General features: G+C 45.9%; 2 protein-coding genes across 2 annotated transcripts; both read left to right on the forward strand.

The window, feature by feature from the left end:
- The first annotated feature begins 9,464 nt into the window (after window positions 1–9,464).
- Window positions 9,465–10,394, forward strand: LOC107389883 (olfactory receptor 1M1-like). Its single transcript, XM_015966297.3, has one exon. It carries the CDS (start codon window positions 9,465–9,467, stop codon window positions 10,392–10,394), a length of 930 nt encoding a protein of 309 aa, XP_015821783.1.
- A 9,520-nt stretch (window positions 10,395–19,914) lies between these two features.
- On the forward strand, window positions 19,915–20,847 carry LOC107389881 (olfactory receptor 4B13-like). The gene has a single exon (XM_015966296.3). The coding sequence runs from the start codon at window positions 19,915–19,917 to the stop codon at window positions 20,845–20,847; it is 933 nt and encodes a 310-aa protein (XP_015821782.1).
- The last annotated feature ends 801 nt before the right edge of the window (window positions 20,848–21,648 follow it).

The raw sequence follows: 21,648 nt of genomic DNA on the forward strand, positions 1-21,648 counted from the left end.
GCATGTCACGTGGGTGCCTTGGGAGGTCCTCCTCCCAGGACCCTTCTGCGTGGTGCAGGTTGCGTCTTTCAACTGGGGCTTCTGCGTAATACGCTCTGTCCGGGTACGGACTGGCGTAGGATGCTTTGTCATGCAGCTGGTTACCGGCATGCCGAATACCAGAGTAGCTACGATGGGTGGATGGTTGAGGTGCAGGGATATACTGTGCATAACCCCAATCGGCACCTTGCACCTGTTGTGGGCTGGGGGAGCGGTCTAAATAGAGGGACCGCTTGGCTGGTCAACTTCTCACGGATTGAGAAGGCCGTGAAGATGAGGGTGGTGGTCCAACCTGGGGTCCGAGGGCGGACTGCCCTCAAACCCTAGGTGGTCCTGAGTGCCCTTTAGTGTGTGTAGGGAACGGGTCCGAAGGTTGGGACAGATAAGCTTCTTCTCTCCCCTGCGGCGTGCGTCCGTCCAGAGAGTCCCACACTACATACTGTCGATTACTGAACGGGGATATATTGGGAGACAGGCTATCAGGTACCTTGGAAAGAAGTGGCCTACCTTAACGGCGGGACGGCTGTCCCTCGCTTCCTCTGGTGGAGGAAGCCAATTGATCTTTGCCGATCGTCCTGGGCGGACCCAAGTTGGCTTTGCCGGTTTGCTTTCGTACCGGCGTGGGGGAGGGCTCTGACTCAACCTCAGAGTCGTGGTGTACCCCTCCTTCCCACTGTGTGTTCTCATCAGTAGGGGGGCGGGGTCTCCTCCCCATCTTCCCCATAATCGGTGTGGGCGTCGTCATCCTCGTTGTCCTCCACCAGCCTTCCATTTCGCTGTTTTTCAGCTAGCATACTCTGGAGTTCCATGATCTTCTGATCACGTTGAAGTTCTCTCTGATGGAGGAGAAGAACTAACTTCGCCAATGGGACCTGGATTGGTATTTTACCATCCAGGTTCTCTATTTGGTACATCACAGCGTCAACCTCCTCGCTACGCTGTTCTTCAGTGAGGCTCCCTACGGAGTAGGTGGGTTCCCGGCTGACCCCACCCAGTTTGGACAACATTTGTCCAGAAAATAGGCCAGGTTCATAGTCGTGGGCAGCAGCGCCACCTGGTTGCTGGGAGCTGATCAGGTCACTACTCTGATTCTCATTTTAAACAACTGAACCAAAAATAGCCTAGCAGAGCTCTACAGAGCTCAAAAGCTGCACCTTTTGGCAGCAACTGCTAGCTTGTAGCAGAAACACTAAATTAACCTCTTGGTGCACACAGGTTTTTGCGTAAAAAATACACGGAGATGCCATGACTAATGCCTAAAATACTATTCCCTTCAGTATTTTAGCAAAAACTGTACTGGTGCGTTGACGTAGCAACGTCTTACAACACTTGCAGTGTTAAAAGTGCTATTTATTCCTTCAGAATATTAGCAAACTGTGTTATCGGTCTTTGATTGAAGGTTTTGGTTAGTTATAATTAGCCACTGTGAGTTAAAGTTGCTAAATTAACAGTTGATTTTAGTCACTGTGAGTTAAATTTGCTAAATTAGCAGTTAATACTAACCTAAAAGGTTAGCCAGAATTACTGTCTTTCACACTTTGTCACTTTAAAGAAGCTCTGAGTCACTGGTGAGAGTTTGAGCAGCTTCTAGGTTTCTAAAACAAGATGGCTCCCTGTCTTGACCGGGCCGGCCAGGAGAGGGAGCCAAAACACTGCTCAGCGAAACCAGCACCAACCCGTTGTCAGCTGGTTCAAGGTTGACCAGCTACAAGGAACCAAAGAATTTGTTTGTGTGTATAAAATTAATCTGCGGTGTATCGTAGCCTCACACGGGGCACCATATAATGTTGGGGCTTTTACTTACTTTTTGGATTTTTCAATAAAATTCGTAAATATGGAAATATTTACCGATTTATTAATTAATTAGGATATCCGGAGATACCCACGGGGCACCACCCCTTCTAGCAGGGGAAATGAATCCAAACCTCTTATCAATTCTGTCTGAACGTTCCGTGAATCTTAACGAGCTGCAGTTGAATTTTATATCACAGACAAATCCACTTGAAGACAAAACTTAATTGATTAACATTTATTAACTAATAATCACTTCAGCTCCTTCTGAAGCGCTAGCTAATCAATTAGCCTAGTGAACTAGACCAAATTCTTGCTTTGCAAAGTTTGGTCTAGGCATGCTCCATTGGAACCTCCGCAGCTCCTACCAGGACTCTGGCTGGCCAATCACAGCTCTCTAGAGGGGTTTCAAACACATAAAGAGCTGTGATTGGTCCATAATGGTGGGCCAATCATAGTGCTCTATTTGCTTAGTGAACAAATCACAGAGCTTTATCCGCTTTGTGGGCCAATCAGGGCACTCTATATGCCTGATGGGTAGGATGATGCAACAGAGTGAAACAAGAGTATGTCACATTCATTGTCCAGTGGAATGTGGAGATCATTCGAAAGACAACGGTAGAACCCGCCCCACAACCGAGAGCCGTCAATGGAGCATGGCCAGACTAAATAATACATTTATTTAGTCTGGCTTGCCTGGCTACTAATCAATATCAACCAACCTATTTTATCAACAACAATGAAACAATGAAATGATCCTGTAAACAATCTGACCCAGTAAGTGTGTGTGTATAGGTGTGTGTGTGTGTGTGTGTGTGTGTGTGTGTGTGTGTGTGTGTGTGTGTGTGTGTGTGTGACACTCTCACACACACACTGAGAGCCAGTGTGTGGGAGGGGTGTGGGTGAAAGCCAGTGTGTGTGTAAAGTTTTCTCAAACTTTCAGTCAGTGACTTAACTTTCTAAACTCTGAAACAGTGACGTGGCAACTTTCATTTCACAGTAATTCACTCAAAACACTTCAAAACCACTTCACAAAGATCAAGAAACAAGCAAATCAAAGGAAAATTAAAATATCTAACAGAGTCGGTCAGCCTGGCCACAGCTGACAGCTTAGATATTACAATGAAAGAAAAGATCTTACTTCAAGATGGTCCGATGGTGTATTTTGGTACGGGAAATAGAGGAAAACCGAAGTTACTTTAAAGCAATCGCGCATTTTGATCGCTTATTCTGAACTATAGGAGAACGGGAGAGGAAGATAGATAAAAAAAAACAAGGAAAAAAAACTCTTCTCTGAGCGAATTCAAGGTGTCCCTTGGCGATCGCGCTGAGTAGGTTTGATGGTTTTCCGCTGCTTTTCCACGGCTTGGCCTCTTGTCGTGTGTCCGGAGCCGTAGCAACGAGTGTCTTCAACCACCAGCTGAAGCTGGAACAAAAGACCTTAAGTTTCGCTTTTTGCTGCGTTTTAAGGCTTTTCAGCGGGTGGAGAGAAACTGTGTGGCTCCCGCACATGCGCAGAACTTGTTTCCGGATATTCGGCGCCGCTTCCGGGAGCAGGGAATCCTGGGAAATGAAGTTGTAGCTGGCGCTGATGTTTAAATATGCTCTTCAGAGCGCAATTTTGGCACAGTCTTTTGGAGAAATTACTGCATAGCAATTTTCTCATGAGGGCAGACCCTCAACAAAAGAATTGAGACATAATAAGTAACGAATTCCACTGATGTGCTTTGTTTAAAATCGATTTGCTCGTGTGTAATTTGGTTATTCCACATTCAGTGTTACTGCAAAAATAAGTTTGTTTCCATAAGAAAAGGTTCAACCGTTCATATCTGTAGATAAAGGAAAATGTGCACATTGCTGTCACTTTTAAAAAAATATTGAGTGTGGCCCGCAACTTCATCCGAGTTTTTAATTTCGGCCCAGTGGGAATTTGAGTTTGACACCCCTGAGTTACATGGTGGTGTTTCTTTTTGTATATTACTTCTAAATAAAAATGACAAAATTCATTGAAACATCATAAAATGTGGAAATATTTTTTTCAGATAAATAAAACAAAGTGAGAAAAATGACGTATCTTAAGGATGTGAAACAAAAAAAATAATTCTCAACTTTTTCTTCTCTACATGTGTGAGCGTGAGTTTAAAGCACTAGTTTGTGCCTTTGTTAACATTTGGATTAACTTCCAATGATGAAATCCAGGTGATGTAACCACAGATCTCCAGATTAAACTGTGTTTATGGAGCTGCAGTGGAAACATCAGACCTCAGGGAGCAGCATGAGCTTCGTTCAGCTAATTATGACACTAATGGGTTGGAGATTCTCAGCATTTTCAATAGCTGAACAATATTTAATATACCAAACAATTTGTGTAACAGATTCAAAAACAATAATTATCTAAAGTTCTGATTTGTTATTTTAGAAAGAATTAAACTTTATACGGTTTAACTGAAAGGAAAGAAGAACCTCATGGGGATATAGTGTGTAAGTATTGCATAAGTGGTCAACAGGTCATTAACTAATTGTCCTCTGAGAGCAATTAATGAAGCAGCACCACTCTGGAGGAAAGACCACACAAACAAAGGTTTCACATTGTAAAAATAATATGAAACTTTTTTAAAAATTTTATTTATTTATTATTTGCCTTCTTTGCCTGACTAGTTGCTGTTAAAAATCTTTAAAAACAGTCAACAGTCTACCACTCTATTACCAAACCACGGTGCATATTATTATGGTACATCCTTTGCAGGGCACGAGACACATTTCCATATGCAGAATGTGGAGGTGTGAATCTTCACTACTCTCACAATTCAATTCAATTACGATTATCACATTAAAGTAAAACCCTAACCCATTCAATAAAATTCGTTGCCTTGATGCATCTCCATTATTTCACATGGTTTTATTTTATCAACTCATTTTTTTATCAAAACCATGTCTGACACAACATGACATCCCTCAAAAATCTTTTTAATAACAAGTCTTTAGGAAAATATAAAAGTGCAAAACACCTTAAACATTTAAAAAACAATACGACTCTTTAGCGCCGCACAGTGCAGAGTAGGTATTGCAACTATGGTAGCCTACATGCATCAAAAAGGCAAGATGTTAACTTCCAGCTTTTACTTCAGCAATCGGGTCTGTTTTTTTAAATAATTGTATCAATTTGATGGTTTAATCATTTGCCAATCCCTCTAGCCTAACACACACAAAACAATTAACCATTACGATTGAGCAATTAAATAAGTAAATAATTAAATAAATGGGAAGATCAAGGCCCCAGCCAGCCATTTGCAATGGCTTAGCAGAGCTGAAGAGAAGCTGCAGCTTAGAGAGCAGAATGCATGAAGCCAAAAAATGCTTAATTATGGATAGTTTTCAGTCAGGCTTTAGACAGCACCACAGCACTGAGACTGCACTGATCAAGGTATTAAACAATATTCGGCTCAACACTGATTCAGGTAAAGCATCTGTCCTGACGATTCTTGACCTCAGTGCAGCTTTCGATATTGTGGACCACAACATCCTTCTGGACAGACTCACAAACTGGGTGGGACTATCAGGCACAGTGCTTGGCTGGTTCCAATCCTATCTCAAAGACAGGGGCCATGTTGTCTCTATTAGGGACTACCAATCAAAGAGGATCACCATGACATGTGGGGTCCCCCAAGGCTCAATTCTAGGACCACCACTCTAATCTCTATACGCTCCCTCTGGGTCAGGTCATACTTAATAACAGCATCACCTATCATAGCTATGCTGATGACTCCCAGATCTACCTAGCCTTATCACCTAGTGACTGTCGGCCACTGGACTCACTCTGTTAGTGCCTAGAGCAAGTAAATGACTGGATGCAATTAAACGTCCTTCAGCTAAACAACGACAAGACTGAAGATATTGTCTTTGGCAATAAGAAGGATAGAATGGATGTTATTGCTCAGCTGGACTCCAGGGGAATAAGGAAAAAAAACCCAGATTAGGAATCTTGGTGTTATTATTGACTCCGACCAGAGCTTCTCTACACATATTAAGGCTATTACTAAATCAGCATTTTATTACTTTCATCAAACGTCAAGAGTCAGAGGTCTCATGTCCAGATCAGACTTAGAGAAACTCATTCATGCTCTTATTTCTAGTCAGCTGGACTACTGCAAAAGTCTCCTAACTGGTCTTGCTAAAAAAGCTGTGAAACAACTGCAGCGTGCTCAGAATGCTGCTGCTAGAGTCTTAACAAGAACTAAGAGAACGGAGCACATCACTCCTGTTCTTAGATCCCTACACTGGTTACCAGGAAACTACAAAATAGATTTCAAAGTGCTCCTACTGGTTTATAAATCACTCAATGGCATGGGACCAAAATACATTTCTGATCTCATCCCTGTATATACACCCGATAGGGCTCTGAGATCCCTTGGAAACAATCAGCTGGTGGAACCACGGGTCAGAACAAAACGTGGTGGAGATGCATTTAGTTACTATGCTGCTCACATATGGAATCAGCTTCCCCTTAACCTCAGATCTGCCCCAACCCTAGTTTTAAAAAAAATCAAAACTAAAAACCCTAATATGCTCACCAGCATTTCAAAGCATTGTTCCTCATGCTGCGTTATCTCGACTGTAACCTGCGCTGTAACTTGGTCTTCTCCTTCAGCTCTAAACTATAATTCTATCTATGTGTATTTCAATTTGTGTTTTATGTTGTTTTCATATCATGTCCTGATAACTGTAAAGCACATTGAATTGCTTCTGTGTGAAATTTGCTCTAAAAATAAAGCTGCCTTGCCTTGCCTTTGGGTGTTTTTCATGAGGAAATTACAGTACAACATGGCGAAAAGCTAAAAAAATTGAGTTAACATGGTATGGTCCCTTCAAACTCAAACTCCTGTCAAAGTAAAATAAAAATCGTGTTTCTGTTTGTGTCAGAACCCTCCTGTGTGGTGATGTAACGCAAGACTCCATTAAAGACTCTTATGTTCTCTATCTGACCTCCTGGTTTGGCGTGTCTATAGATCTGATCATACATGTAAAGACGTAGAACAAAGCAGAAGAAGTTTATTTATACAGCACTTTATACTAGACAGACTAACAAACAAATGTTCTTCTCTGTCTGCTCAGCTCCCTTCATGCGACAGCGAGATACTAGTCTTTGGTGCCAACTGGAATGTGGTTCAACTATCTTGCGTTTCTGCTGCTAATAATACTTTAGGAATGTTTTAACCATAGATACAGTTTTCCTTCCATTTTTATTCATGTACACCTACTTACAAATTTTTCTTGTTTGCTTGAAAAGTTTAACAGAGTTCAAAGGTTAAATGCTGCACAAGTGCCTGCCACACCTCGTTTTCTTCGTCATATTCTCCATCACAAGCTTTTGTGACCTTGCCTTCAGTTGAAACTGGCTGAAGGACATCGTTTGTTTTCCTTCCTTCCTTTATAAATTCTCTTGTGAACGGACAAACTGCCAGATATCAGAAGACACATATTAGGTTGTCACTAGGGAATAAAAGACGACCATTTATGGTATTGCTTTGATTTCCAGAACCTCAAAAAGCATGAATATGGTTTATCCGTGGACAGCAGAGGACGTTGTCGCCCTCTGCTGCCCGCTCTCCCCTCTCCGATGATGCAGTCCCATGCGCGATCCAATGTGTAAACCCCATCGTCTCTGTTCATGGTCCCACATCCACGTCTCCTTATCTCTATAGCTCCTTTTATCCATCTTTTGTATTTCTGTTGTTCGGTGTTTATGATCCTTGTGTTGTCCCAGTCCATTACCTGGTTTTCTCTTGTGCAGTGATCTGTTACAGCTGACTTCTTTATTGTGCTTTCTGCTTCTTGTTTTGCTGCTCTTGTGTATCTTCGACTTGTTTCTTTCTCGCACTCCTTTCTATGTTCTGTTGTTCGTGTGTTGAGTTGACGTCCGGTTTCTCCTATGTATGTTTTATTGCAGAGTTTGCATGGGATTTCGTAAACGACTCCACATTTAAGTCCAGCTGGTATCTTGTCTTTTGGGTGCACTAGTCTGTTTCTAACTGTTGTGTATGGTTTTGTTGGTGTGTTTATGTTGTGTTTTTTCATCGTTGCCCTTATTTTTTCTGTTATGCCTCTGATGTATGGTAGGGTCATCACTGGTTTCGGTTCTTGTCTTTCTGGGTTTCTGGTTCTTTGCTTTTGTTGTTCTTTTCTTTCTGTTGTTGTTTGTTGTTTTCCTTTGTTTATTGCCCATGTCGGGTATCTGCTGTGTTTAAAGCGTGTTGTATGTGTTTGTCCTCTTGTTTACGGTCTCTTTCTTCTGTTACTATGTTTGCTCGGTGATATAATGTTCTGATTACTGACATTTTGTGTATGGTAGGGTGTTCTGATGTCCATAATAGATAGTATTGGTTTGTGTGTGTTGGTTTCCTGTATGTGTTTATGTTTAGGGTCCCGTCAGTCTGCCTGCTTATTTTCATGTCCATTAAAGCTATACTGCCATCTGTTTCTGACTCATAAGTGAACTTTATGCTGCCTGTGTCGTCAATGTTATTCAAGTGTTGTGTTAGCGTTTCTGTTTGTCCTTTTAGTATGATTTCCAGTATGTTGTCTACGTAGGAAGTGACGCCACCATCAGCGTCAGCTCTGAGGATGTTTGCAGAAGCAAACGAAACTGTCAGCAAGGTAAAGAGAAACCTTTTCTGTGTTTTAAAAAAGAACCAAAAATGGAATTAGAAGCCAAACACAGAAAGAACGTACCAAAGATGAATATGGTGTAAAATTAACTTATCAAAGTTGTAAAAGTAAAAAAATAAACATTTCTTTATGTTATGGAAAGTTTGCTTGCCCTATATGAAATGCTTGCTAGGTTTTCTTGTTGCTTATGAAATGAGAAAAGTCATTGAACAATTTTCTACACACCTTTGTATTTTGTCACGCTGGTGGGGATGAGCTACGATGTAGCCACAGCTGCCCTGGGAAGCACTGACGGAGCACCGGCCCCTCTGACCACCACCAGCAGGCAAGGCAGGTTAAGTGTCTTGCCCAAGGACACAACAGCAGAATTTTCTGGTCAGAGCCGGGGTCGAACCTGCAACCTTACGATTACTGGACAACCCGCTCTACCTCCTGAGCTGCTGCTGTCCCTATTATTGTGTTAATAAAATTTTTTGTATGAATTTCCCCACTGTGGAATTAATAGTCTACTCTAATTCTGTTCTATTGTAATGTGTATTCACACAACCCCATAACAAAGCCCTACAAATAATGACTGGTTTCCCCCCGCCCACACACACACACACACACACACACACACACACACACAAACACACACACACACACACACACACACACACACACACACACACACACACACACACACACACACACACTTGGTCTTGAGTAGAAATAAGTGTGATGACATAAATCGAGGCTCCAATAAAGACTCTTACTGTTTCTCTCTTACCTCCAGGTGAGGCGTTTCTGATCATATAATTAACTCAAAGAACAGATTTACTGAGACATGTCTTCTTTAGCTGTACTGAGGGTCGATTAGTTTAATCTCATGTATTGCACTGTATTTAAAGGTCTATTTTCACAGTTCTTCTTATTAAAAGGATAACTGATTTGTATTTGTGTTGCAGCAGACATTCCTAGTAGACAGGATGGAAAACATCACCGTTCCTTTTTATTTTAACCTCACCATGTTTGTGAACATCAGACACTATCGCTTGGTGGCCTTTACGTTTTGTGTGCTGCTGTACAGCTTTATCGTCTCTGCCAACCTGCTCCTGATCCTGGTGATAACACAGCACAGAGCGCTGCACCAGCCCATGTACATGTTCATCGCTCTGCTGTCTCTCAACTCCCTGTATGGCTCTACTGGTTTCTTCCCCAGATTCCTCATGGACCTGCTGGCTGATGTTCATTTGATTTCATATCCTGCTTGTTTCACTCAGATTTATATCATTTACACGTATGCTGTCAATGAACTGACCATACTCAGCGTCATGGCTTATGATCGACACGTGGCTGTTTGCCATCCTCTACACTATTACAGAAAAATCACTCCTAAAACGGTGGTGGTTTTGTCAACGCTGGCCTGGATTTTTCCAGCTTTGGTCGTTTCTGCAGTCATTTCCCTGTCTGCTCAGCTTCCTTTATGTGGCAACGAGATACAGAAAGTCTTCTGTGCCAACTGGAATGTGGTTAAATTATCATGCGTTAGCACTAATGTTAATAATATTTTAGGTATGTTCATAACCATAACTACAGTTTTTCTTCCATTTTCTTATGTGTTATATACCTACTTACGAATTTTTGTTATTTGCTGGAAACGATCAGCCGAGTTCAAAGGTAAAGTGCTGCAGAGCTGCCTTCCACACCTCGTTTCCTTTCTCGTTTATTCCATCACTGGCTTTTGTGACATTGCGTTGAGTCGTTCCAGGCTGGAAGACCTAAATCTCTTTGCTGCTGTGATTTTATCCCTGGAGTTTGTTGTAATTCCTCCTGTTTTAAATCCTCTCGTTTATGGACTTAAACTGCCTGATATCAGAAGGCACATTTTTGAGTTGCTACAGGGGAACAAAAGATGATCATCTCAGACACACAAACAGAATTTATGGTATTGCTTTGATGTCCAGAACCTAAAAGTGTGAATTATATGTAAAATTAACTTTAAAATAAAGAAAAATACATTTTTTTACACTTGAAAAGGTTTGGGTGTGCTCATTAAAGCTTTTTGCCCAACAAAAATATATAAAAGTTTCATGGTGACAAAAATGATAAAAGACGTAAAGCTGTATTTTAGGTCATGCAATAATTTGTTCAAAACTTGAAAAGGCACTGTGGCCTTCAGAGGATCGTCTCTATAGCTAAACCAGTAAGCACAGAGAGAGAAAGTCTTTTGCAGATTACAGAGACACTAAATCTAACTTTGAAAATCCTGTTAGGATGTTGGATTCCCTGGTGGGACAACGTAAAAGTTTTTGCAAATGTGACTTAATCTCCTTGTGGGAAAGAAATGGAGAATTCATGATGGATAATGTCTCACTGATATCCAAAATTACAACGAAACACATGCACAGAAGTTGGCTTAAAATAAATTAAAACTAAGTAGGCTAAAGAAATCTAACCGGTTTTGAGTACAACTTTACTCAATTAAAAAGGCCTGCAAAATACTATATTTTTTTATTTAAAGCAAAAAAAAGTCAAATTTCTATTTTAAGAATTTAAAATATCAATATAAATATAAAGGCACAAGTACACAAAAAGCACTGAAACATTTCAAACACAGTAAATAATTATATTGTTTTTCAAAGTGAGCTGAAGTTTCTTTAACAACCTAATGAAAACATTAAATATTGTTGAGTTATTTATTTGCACACCAAATAAGTTAATGTATTTAGGTTTTGTTTATTTTGTTCTCATTTGTCAAAAGTTCCTTGCTCTGCTGATTTGCTTTACCTGTTGTGACAACCTCTCCATGGGCTGCCACCTTACCGTGGTGGAGGGGTTTAAGTGTCTCAAAGATCCTAGGAGCTAAGTTGTCTGAGGCTTTCTGTCTCTGGTAGGGTCACCCATGGCAAACAAGTCCTAGGTGAGGGATCAGACAAAGAGCAGCCCGAAGACCTCTTATGATGAATTATATAAATGGAAACCATGTTCGCTCGCCCGGACGTGGGTCACCAGGGCCCCCCTCTGGAGCCAGGCCTAGTGTTGGGGCACGTTGGCGAGCGCCTGGTGGCCGGGCTTTCACCCATGGAGCCCGGCCGGACACAGCCCGAAGCGGAAACGTGGGTCCCCCTTCCCATGGGCTCACCACTTGTGGGATGGGCCAAAGGGGTCGGGTGCAGTGTGTGACGGGTGGTAGTCGAGGGCGGGGACCTTGGCGGTCTGATCCTCGGCTACAGAAGCTGGCTCTTAGCACATGGAATGTCACCTCTCTGGTGGGTAAGGAGCCTGAGTTGGTGTGTGAGGTTGAGAGGTTCCGACTAGATATAGTCTGACTCACCTCAACGCATGGCTCTGGCTCTGGAACCAGTTTCCTTGAGAGGGGTTGGACTTTCTACCACTCTGGAGTTACTCCCACTGAGAGGCACCGAGCAGGGGTGAGCATACTAGTTGCCCCCATCTTGGTGCCTGTACGTTGGGGTTTACCCCAGTGAATGAGAGGGTAGCCTCCCTCCGCCGATGTGTGGGGGGACGGGTTCTGACTGTGGTCTGTGCTTATGCACCAAACTACAGTTCAGATTACCCACCCTTTTTGGAGACCATGGAGGGGGTGCTTGAAAGCGCTCCTTCTGGTGTCTCCCTCGTTCTGCTGGGGGACTTTAACGCTCACGTGGGCAACGACAGTGAGACCTGGAGAGGTGTGGTTGGGAGGATCGGCCCCCTGATCTGAAGTCGAGTGGTGTTTTGTTATTGGACTTCTGTGCCAGTCATGGATTGTCCATAATTAACACCATGTTCAGACATAAAAGTGTCCATATGTGCTCTTGGCACCAGGATACCTTAGGCTGCAGCTTGATGATCGACTTTGTTGTTGTTTCGTCTGACCTGCGGCCGCATGTCTTGGACACTCGGGTGAAGAGAGGGGCGGAGCTGTCAACTGACCACTACCTGGTGGTGAGTTGGTTCAGATGGTGGGTGAGGATGCCGGTCAGACCAGGCAGGCCCAAACGTATCGTGAAGGTCTGCTGGGAACGTCTGGCAGAGTCTCCTGTCAGAATGAGCTTCAATTCCCACCTCCGACAGAACTTCCAAAATGTTCCGAGGGAGGCGGGGGACATTGAGTCTGAATGGACCCTGTTCCATGCCTCCATTGTTGAGGCGGCCGACCTGAGCTGTGGTCGCAGGATCGTCTGTGCTTTTCATGGTGGCAACCCCCGAACCCGCTGGTGGACACCGGCGGTTAGGGATGCTGTCAAGCTGAAGACAGAGTCCCATCATGTCTTTTTGGCCTGTGGGATTCCAGAGGCAGCTGACGGGTACCGGCAGTCCAAGCGGAACACGGCTCGAGTGGTCGTCAAGGCAAAAACCCGGGCATGGGAGGAGTTCGGTGAGACCATGGAGCAAGACTTCCATACGGTTTGAGGAGATTCTGGTCCACAATCTGGCACCTCAGGGGGGGAAAGCAGTGCACTACCAACACTATCTATAGTGGGGACGGTGTGCTGCTGACCTCTACTCAGGACATTGTGGATCGGTGGGCAGAATACTTCGAAGACCTCCTCAGTCCCACCGACATGTCTTCCAGTGAGAAAGCAGAGTCTGGGGACTTTGGGTTGGCCTCTCAAATTTCTGGTGCTGAGGTCACTGAGGTGGTTAAAAAGCTCCTCTGTGGCAAGGCTCCAGGGCTGGATGAGATCCGCACGGAGTTCCTTAAGGCTCTGGATGACATCGGGGCCAGTCCCACTGAACTGGCAGACTGAGGTGGTGGTTCCCTTATTTAAAAAGGGGGCCAGCAGGGTGTGTTCCAACTACAGGGGGATCACACTCCTGAGCCTTCCTGGTAAGGTCTATTCAGGGGTTCTGGAGAGGAGGGTCCGTCGGATTGTTGAACCTCAGATTCAGGAACAGCAATGTGGTTTTCTTCCTGGCCGTGGAACACTGGGCCAGCTCTATACCCTTAGTGGGATCCTGGAGGGTGCGTGGGGATTTGCCCAACCAGTCTACATGTGTTTTGTGGATTTGGAGAAGGTGTTTGACCGCGTCCCTTGGGGGGCCCTGTGGGGGGTACTCCAGGAGTATGGGGTACCAGGCCCTCTGATAGGGGCTGTTTGGTCCCTGTATGACGGATGTCAGAGCTTGGTCTGCATTGCCGGCAGTAAGTCGGGCTCGTTCCCAGTGAGTGTCACTGAGCCAAGGCTACCCTTTGTCACGATTCTGTTCATAACCGTTATGGACAGGATTTCTAGGCGCAGCCAAGTTGCGGAGGGTATCCGTTTTGGTGGCCTGAGGATCAGGTCTCTGCATTTTGCAGATGATGTGGTCCTGTTGGCTTCATCGGAACGTGATCTTCAGCTTTTGCTGGAGAGGTTCGCAGCCGAGTGTGAAGCAGCTGGGATGAGAATCAGTTCCTCTATGTCTGAGACCATGGTCTTGATTCGGAAAAGGGTAGAATGCATTCTCCGGGTCAGGGATGAGGTCCTGCCCCAAGTGGAGGAGATTACGTATCTTGGGGTCTTGTTCACGAGTGAGGGAAAACTGGAGCGTGAGATCGATAGGCGGATTGGTGCTGCATTTGCAGTGATGCGGGCGTTGTACCGGTCTGTCGTGGTGAAGAGAGAGCTGAGTCAAGGTGAAGCTCTCGATTTACCGGTCGATCTATGTTCATACCCTCACCTATGTGTCACGTTTCGGTGTTGGTAGGACCCAAAATGCAGGAACCCAAGATGACACAAGGCAGGAGATGATGTAAAGTAAAATCCTTTTATTAGGATGAATGAAACAAAAATATATCCAAATGGGCTGGAGCCAAAAAAACAATATATCCAAAAGAGCTGAGCAGGAGATCAAAACACTCGAGACTAAGAGACACTGGAAGCCAGGAAAACACTAGAGACAACACGAAAAGGCTGACAGACTTACCACAATGGACCGACACAGGACAAAGACAACACAGGGCTTAAATAACAGGGAGGAGGAGTAATTAAGGGAACAGGAAGCAGGTGTGAGGAGTGAGGGCTGGAGGGAAGGCAGGTGACAATAATTACCTAAATGGGGAAACAGAACCAAGGGAGGACAGATAAACCTAAAACTACAAACCCAAACTAAAAGGCTGCGGGAAGGACTAACACACACACACACACACACACACACACACACACACACACACACACACACACACACACACACACACACACACACACACACACACACACACACACATGCACATGCACATATACTGGGCTGGAGAACAAGAGGCTGGAGCTGCAACTGGAGGGACAGAGGATAACTAAATGAACACCGGACCTGAGAGAATGATAAAAAGGCCTACAAACAGAAGACACAATATTGAGACGCAGACAAAGGACACATGAGGGCGCTATGAGACACAGAAGGGAAACTAGAGAGGATGGAGAAACATCAGGAGACACATAAAGGAGGGGGCAGACGCAGACCATGACAGTACCCCCCCAAGGGGTGGATACCAGACGCCCAAACACGAAACAAACAGCAAGCACAAGACAAAACACAGAACACGAGAAAACCAGAGGGAGGGAGAGGAGGGAACGAACAAAACACAACCCAAAAAGGGCGGGCAAGGAGGGAACAGGAGACCCCGGGAGACCGGTGACAGGGGACCAAGAGGTGGGACCCGGGAAGCCTAGGGGGCCGGCGACGGGGGACCAGGAGGTGGGACCAGGGAAGTCTCGGGGCCGGCGACGGGGGACCAGGAGACGTGACCAGGGAAGTCTCGGGGGCCGGCGACGAGGGACCAGGAGACGGGACCAGGGAAGCCTAGGAGGCCGGCGACAGGGGACCAGGAGACGGGAACAGGAAACCCTGGGGACAGGGGGTTTTAGAAGAGGAGGACGAGGAAGGGTCTCTGGAGACGGGGACTGTGACTGGAACACTTGAGACTTGGGAGACTGGAACACTCATGACTGGGAGACTTGACACTTGGGAGACTGGAACACTCGTGACTGGGCGACTTGAGACAGGAACACTTGTGACTGGGAGGCTTGAGACAGGAACGCTTGTGACTGGGAGGCTTGAGACAGGAACGCTTGTGACTGGGAGGCTTGAGACAGGAATGCTTGTGACTGGGAGACTTGAGACTTGGGAGACAGGAACACTTGAGACTTGGGAGACAGGAACACTTGCGACTGGGAGACTTGAGACAGGAACACTTGCGACTGGGAGGCTTGAGACAGGAACACTTGCGACTGGGAGGCTTGAGACAGGAACGCTTGCGACTGGGAGGCTTGAGACAGGAACGCTTGCGACTGGGAGGCTTGAGACAGGAACGCTTGTGACTGGGAGGCTTGAGACAGGAACGCTTGTGACTGGGAGACTTGAGACTTGGGAGACTGGAACACTTGAGACTTGGGAGACTGGAACACTTGAGACTTGGGAGACTGGAACACTTGAGACTTGGGAGACTGGAACACTTGAGACTTGGGAGGCTGGAACACTTGCGACTTGGGAGACTGGAACACTTGCGACTTGGGAGACAGGGACACTTGTGACTGGGAGACAGGAACACTTGCGACTGGGAGACTTGAGACAGGAAACGGGGAGACGTCCACTTCAGAGCTGGAAACGTCCACTTCAGAGCTGGAGACGGGAACGCCTACTTCAGAGCTGGAGACGGGAACGCCTACTTCAGAGCTGGAGACGGGAACGTCTACTTCAGAGCTGGAGACGGGAACGTCTACTTCAGAGCTGGAGACGGGAGGCGTCGACCCTTGGACCGGAGCCTCGTGGACGGGCTGGACCGGAGCCTCGTGGACGGGCTGGACCGGGGCCTCGTGGACGGGCTGGACCGGGGCCTCGTGGACGGGCTGGACCGGGGCCTCGTGGACGGGCTGGATCGGGGCCTCGTGGACGGGCTGGACCGGGGCCTCGTGGACGGGCTGGACCGGGGCCTCGTGGACGGGCTGGACCGGAGCCTGTGCGTTCTCCACCGCCGAGGCAGGATGCGATGAGTCTTCTTGGACCACCGCCGAAGCAAGATGCGATGCGTCCTCTTGGACCACCGCTGAGGCAAGATGCGATGCGTCCTCCGGGACCACCGCAGAGGCAGGATACGATGCGTCCTCCGGGACCACCGCCGAAGCAGGATGCGAAGAAGGTAGATGGGTTCAGATGCGGGTCGCAGAGCAGGGGCCTCTTCAGTAGGCGTCACAGCTCTGGCGTCTGAGGATTTATTTAGTTCAGTCCTGGGTGGCAGAGCAGGGGCCTTTGGAATAGGCGGCACAACTCTGACTGCAGGAGAACGCTGGTGATGGCGGCGACGTCGACCGCGGGCGCGGCTCTTGGGAGGAGCTGGAATGACGTCAGCAGGTACAGCGGATGAGATACAGCCCACCGGAGAGGAAGTGGTGGCGCTGTCAGGACCAGGTGAGGGTGTGGCGGTGTGACCCCTCTGAGAAGCTGAGGTGGCATCAACATGCATAGATGGAAATGAGATGACTCTGGTTCTGACGGTCTGAGACGGGGAGGTGGAGCTGTCAGGACCAGGCAGAGATGTGGAGGTGTGGCGCTTCTTAGATGCTGAGAGGGCAGCTCTTAGCACGGCGCTTGCTGACAGGTTATGACTCCTTGGAAAGAAGAGAGCTTGTGGGCTGCTGCAAGCGTCCTGCAGATCCTCAGCAAAATCCCAAAAAACCATATCCTCTAAAGGATATTGCTCAAGGTAATGGTTGGCCCATTGTAGGGCTCTTCCCCTGAGGAGGAGCACAGTGTTAACTAATAAGTCAATGTCTGAAGCGTCCGGGCCATAAAACCGCACCACATCCAAGAAAAAAGTCAGACAGGAGTCCAGGTCTCCATAAAAGTTGTACAGCTGGGTAATCTGCTGGGTCCTGAGTGGTCGGTCCATTCTGTCACGTTTCGGTATTGGTAGGACCCAAAATGCAGGAACCCAAGATGACACGAGGCAGGAGATGATGTAAAGTAAAATCCTTTTATTAGGATGAATGAAACAAAAATATATCCAAATGGGCTGGAGCCAAAAAAACAATATATCCAAAAGAGCTGAGCAGGAGATCAAAACACTCGAGACTAAGAGACACTGGAAGCCAGGAAAACACTAGAGACAACACGAAAAGACTGACAGAATTACCACAATGGACCGACACAGGACAAAGACAACACAGGGCTTAAATAACAGGGAGGAGGAGTAATTAAGGGAACAGGAAGCAGGTGTGAGGAGTGAGGGCTGGAGGGAAGGCAGGTGACAATAATTACCTAAATGGGGAAACAGAACCAAGGGAGGACAGATAAACCTAAAACTACAAACCCAAACTAAAAGGCTGCGGGAAGGACTAACACACACACACACACACACACACACACACACACACACACACACACACACACACACACACACACACACACACACACACACACACACACACACACACACACACATATACTGGGCTGGAGAACAAGAGGCTGGAGCTGCAACTGGAGGGACAGAGGATAACTAAATGAACACCGGACCTGAGGGAATGACAAAAAGGCCTACAAACAGAAGACACAATATTGAGACGCAGACAAAGGACACATGAGGGCGCTATGAAACACAGAAGGGAAACTAGAGAGGATGGAGAAACATCAGGAGGGGCAGACGCAGACCATGACACTATGGTCATGAGCTTTGGGTAGTGACCGAAAGAACGAGATCACGGATACATGCGGCTGAAATGAGTTTTCTCCGAAGAGTGGCTGGGCTCTCCCTTAGAGATAGGTTGAGAAGCTCGGTTATCCGGGAGGGGCTGGGAGTAGACCCGCTGCTCCTCCACATCGAGAGGAGCCAGTTGAGGTGGCTCGGGCATGTGGAGTCCTGGACTCCTCTCTGGTGAGGTTTTCCGGGCATGTCCAACCGGGAGGAGACCTAAAGGTAGACCCAGGACACGGTGGAGGGACTATGTCTCTCCCCTGGCCAGGGAACGCCTTGGGATTCCCCCGGTGGAGCTGGCCCAAGTGGCTGGGGAGAGGAAAGTCTAGGCCTCTCGCGTTAGGCCACTGCCCCCGCGCCCCGACTCCAGATAAGCGGATGAAAATGGATGGATGGATGTTGTGACAACCAACGAGATTGCTTTCAGCACCGCATAAAAGATGTGACTGGAATAATAAACTCCTCCCTCCTGTGAATGAAAGCTGACGTGTCCGTATGGTTTGTTTTTCTCCGTCAACCCTGATGATGACAACCTGGGAATGTTGACCTCTGCTAACAATTATAATTTCGAGTTGGACTCATGAATAACAACCCTAGGACTGCTCATGCCAGTCTCTTGACCGTGTTGTCTTCACCTGACTGTTGCGCTCTGATCAGTACCTACGCTTGTATATATCAGTTGTTTTTCTAACTATTGCTCCTCTATAATATTGTTTTATTGTGCTTATTTCATATTTTGCACCAAGTTCTGTAGCAATTTCTTAAAGTTGTGAACCTGCTCACACATATGGCAATAAACCCTTCTGATGGGCTCGGCACACGGGTGGCGACATCGCCTCTCCTCCATTCATTTTCAATGAGACAAGCGCAACAAAGCGATAATTGCGGGTCTCCCTCCTATCAAGAGAAACGCAAAAAACGTGCGTGTGAAATTTTGCGCTCGTGCACGTGTCATGCACAGGCGACCCAGCGACGCGATCCCAGAAAGTTGAAACATTTTCAACTTTTCATCGCTGTCGCTCGGACGAGGACCAATCAACGGAGGTTTCATTCACTGACCAATGGGCGGACAGGATGCTCCGTACACCTCCGAGCAAACATGGAGGAGAAGTTGATTATTATTATGTTTTATAGTAAAATCAGAAGTAAGATTTCACATAACTCTATCAGCACCTTGTGAAACATCATATCTACCACTTTTTTAACTCTGAACCGCTTAAATAACCTTAATTCTCTCCAACCTGACACAGCCAAACAAAACAACGGAAGTTTCGATTTCGCCACGGAACAGAACGCGTAGACGGCTTTGCCGCGGGTCGCCTCCCGTGTGTCAGCTAATAAAAGCGACAGCGATAAATGCCGCTGATCGCGGTCGTTTGTCGCCTCCCGTGTGTCGAGCCCAAGAGTCTGATTCTAGAGCATCAGCCTGGATAAATATGTACACAGTCAATTTCAGTCAATTTCATAATTTTACTTTTTAAATCAACTAATTTTGTTTTATTAAATATTTCTACTGTTATTAATGTGTTTACAGTCCCTCTGGCCTAATAAAGCATCATGTTTATGCTGCTTTGTGTAATTTCAGCAGCGCGTCTGCGGCAGGCTCCTGATTGGCTCCATGAACCAGTTAGCAGAGTCTGAGCAGGTATTAACATCATGTAAGCAGAGGAGAGTCAGAGTGAGTGAAGCTCCACTCTGTGGACTGAACCATGTCGTAACGCCTCACAGGAAGCATCAGGCGGTCTGAACTCTCCTCTCTGAGCATGGATAATGTTTCTGTGGTCAGAATTTTCACCCTGGCAGGTATAAACGAGACAATGGACTACAGGATCGCCATCTTCTCACTCTCTCTGATTTACTACTGTGTGATTTTGTTTCTGAACTTCTCGCTGGTGTTTATCATTGTCCTCGATGAGAACCTGCATGAACCCATGTACGTTTTACTCTGCAGCATTTGCATTAATGCCGTTTACGGCACCACGGGTTTCTACCCTAAATTCCTCTTTGATTTATTCTCATTTTCACAAGAAATCTCCTACGAAGGTTGTTTGCTGCAGGCCTTTGTTATGCACTCGTATGCTTGCTGTGATCTGTCCATCCTGGCGGTCATGGCCTATGACAGATATCTGGCCATTTGTCACCCGCTGCACTATCACTCCTCCATGACGAGGAGGAAGCTGGCCCAGCTGATCACCTTCTCCTGGCTGACTCCCTTCTGTATTTTGTCCCTCGGTATTCTGCTCGCAACCCAACTGCAGCTGTGCAGCACCAAGATTAAGAAACTGTTCTGTGTGAATTGGACCATTGTTCAGCTTGCCTGCTCACACAGCAACACCTTTTCAAACGTGATCATTTCATATGCAGCAATCATCATTTATGTGTCTCACGGCATTTTCATCATGTGGACTTACATGTGTCTTGTTAAGACATGCACGAGGTCCAAAGACAACAGGGTGAGGTTTATGCAGACATGCGTGCCTCATTTGGTGTCTTTGGTGATGTTCTTGGTTGTGGTTCTTTTTGATTTGATGTACATGAGGTTTGGCTCCACAGATTTACCTCAGAGCCTCCAGAACTTCATCGCTTTGGAGTTTCTAGTCCTCCCTCCGCTGATGAACCCTCTGATTTATGGATTCAAACTGACCAAAATACGAAACAAAATCATGAGTTTAGTTTATGTTGACGTGCTGCTTTAACACATTCTTGCTTTATTGATCCTGAGCAGAACAGTGATCTGCTTTCAGCACGTTACTCTGCTTTTGTCAAACATTTATTTTGTTAGTTTAGTAAGAAATCCAGGGAAAAGCTTGCTGAACTGCATGCAAAAACAAAATTTATACTGACCTTCAGGACCTGAAGAACCAAGCTGGACCTAAACAGTTTCTCACACACCTTTGTTGCTGTGTGCACTAACATATAAATGTAATTTGATGCATGTTGTATGTAAAGCCTGGTGCTGCTGCCGGATTTAATGTAAAATGTACATTTGTGTTACGTGATGGTTACTCATACTGATCCAGGTTCAGCTGGAGGTTTCTTCCTTTTCTCTCCAAGGTCGCTACATGCTTGCTTAGGATGAGTGATTGCTGTGAAGTCAGCAAGTCAGTGACTCAATATAATCTGCTGGGTTTCCTTAAATGGGAAACTTTATCTAATTGGCATAATGAACTGAACTTAATACAATAATAAGTAGGTTAATTTGAAATGTATACTTTGTGAAGTGCCTTGTGATGACTCACTGAACCGAACTGATCTTAAATCTGAATGTTTCAGATCAAGAAGCCAAGATTTCTTCTTTTTGGAGTAAAATGTGCGGCACTGTGGACTTAAATCTGCTCATAAAGATTATATCTGTGGTTTTCTGTAGCTTTTGATGAGTCATTAAAGGGATATTTTACAACTTTTTCACATTTTTAAGTCTTTTTCTTGAGCCAGTACTTGCTAAAATGACCCTTTACAGCCGGGGTATTCGATTCCAGGCCTGGAGGGCCGGTATC

The sequence above is a fragment of the Nothobranchius furzeri genome, chromosome 14, assembly GCF_043380555.1.
Source record: "Nothobranchius furzeri strain GRZ-AD chromosome 14, NfurGRZ-RIMD1, whole genome shotgun sequence".
Classification (NCBI taxonomy): Eukaryota; Metazoa; Chordata; class Actinopteri; order Cyprinodontiformes; family Nothobranchiidae; genus Nothobranchius; species Nothobranchius furzeri.

What these genes read in the sequence shown, in the direction of transcription:
- LOC107389883 (XM_015966297.3), top strand. Translation starts at nt 9,465, where the DNA reads ATGGAAAACATCACCGTTCCTTTTTATTTTAACCTCACCATGTTTGTG.
- LOC107389881 (XM_015966296.3), top strand. Translation starts at nt 19,915, where the DNA reads ATGGATAATGTTTCTGTGGTCAGAATTTTCACCCTGGCAGGTATAAAC.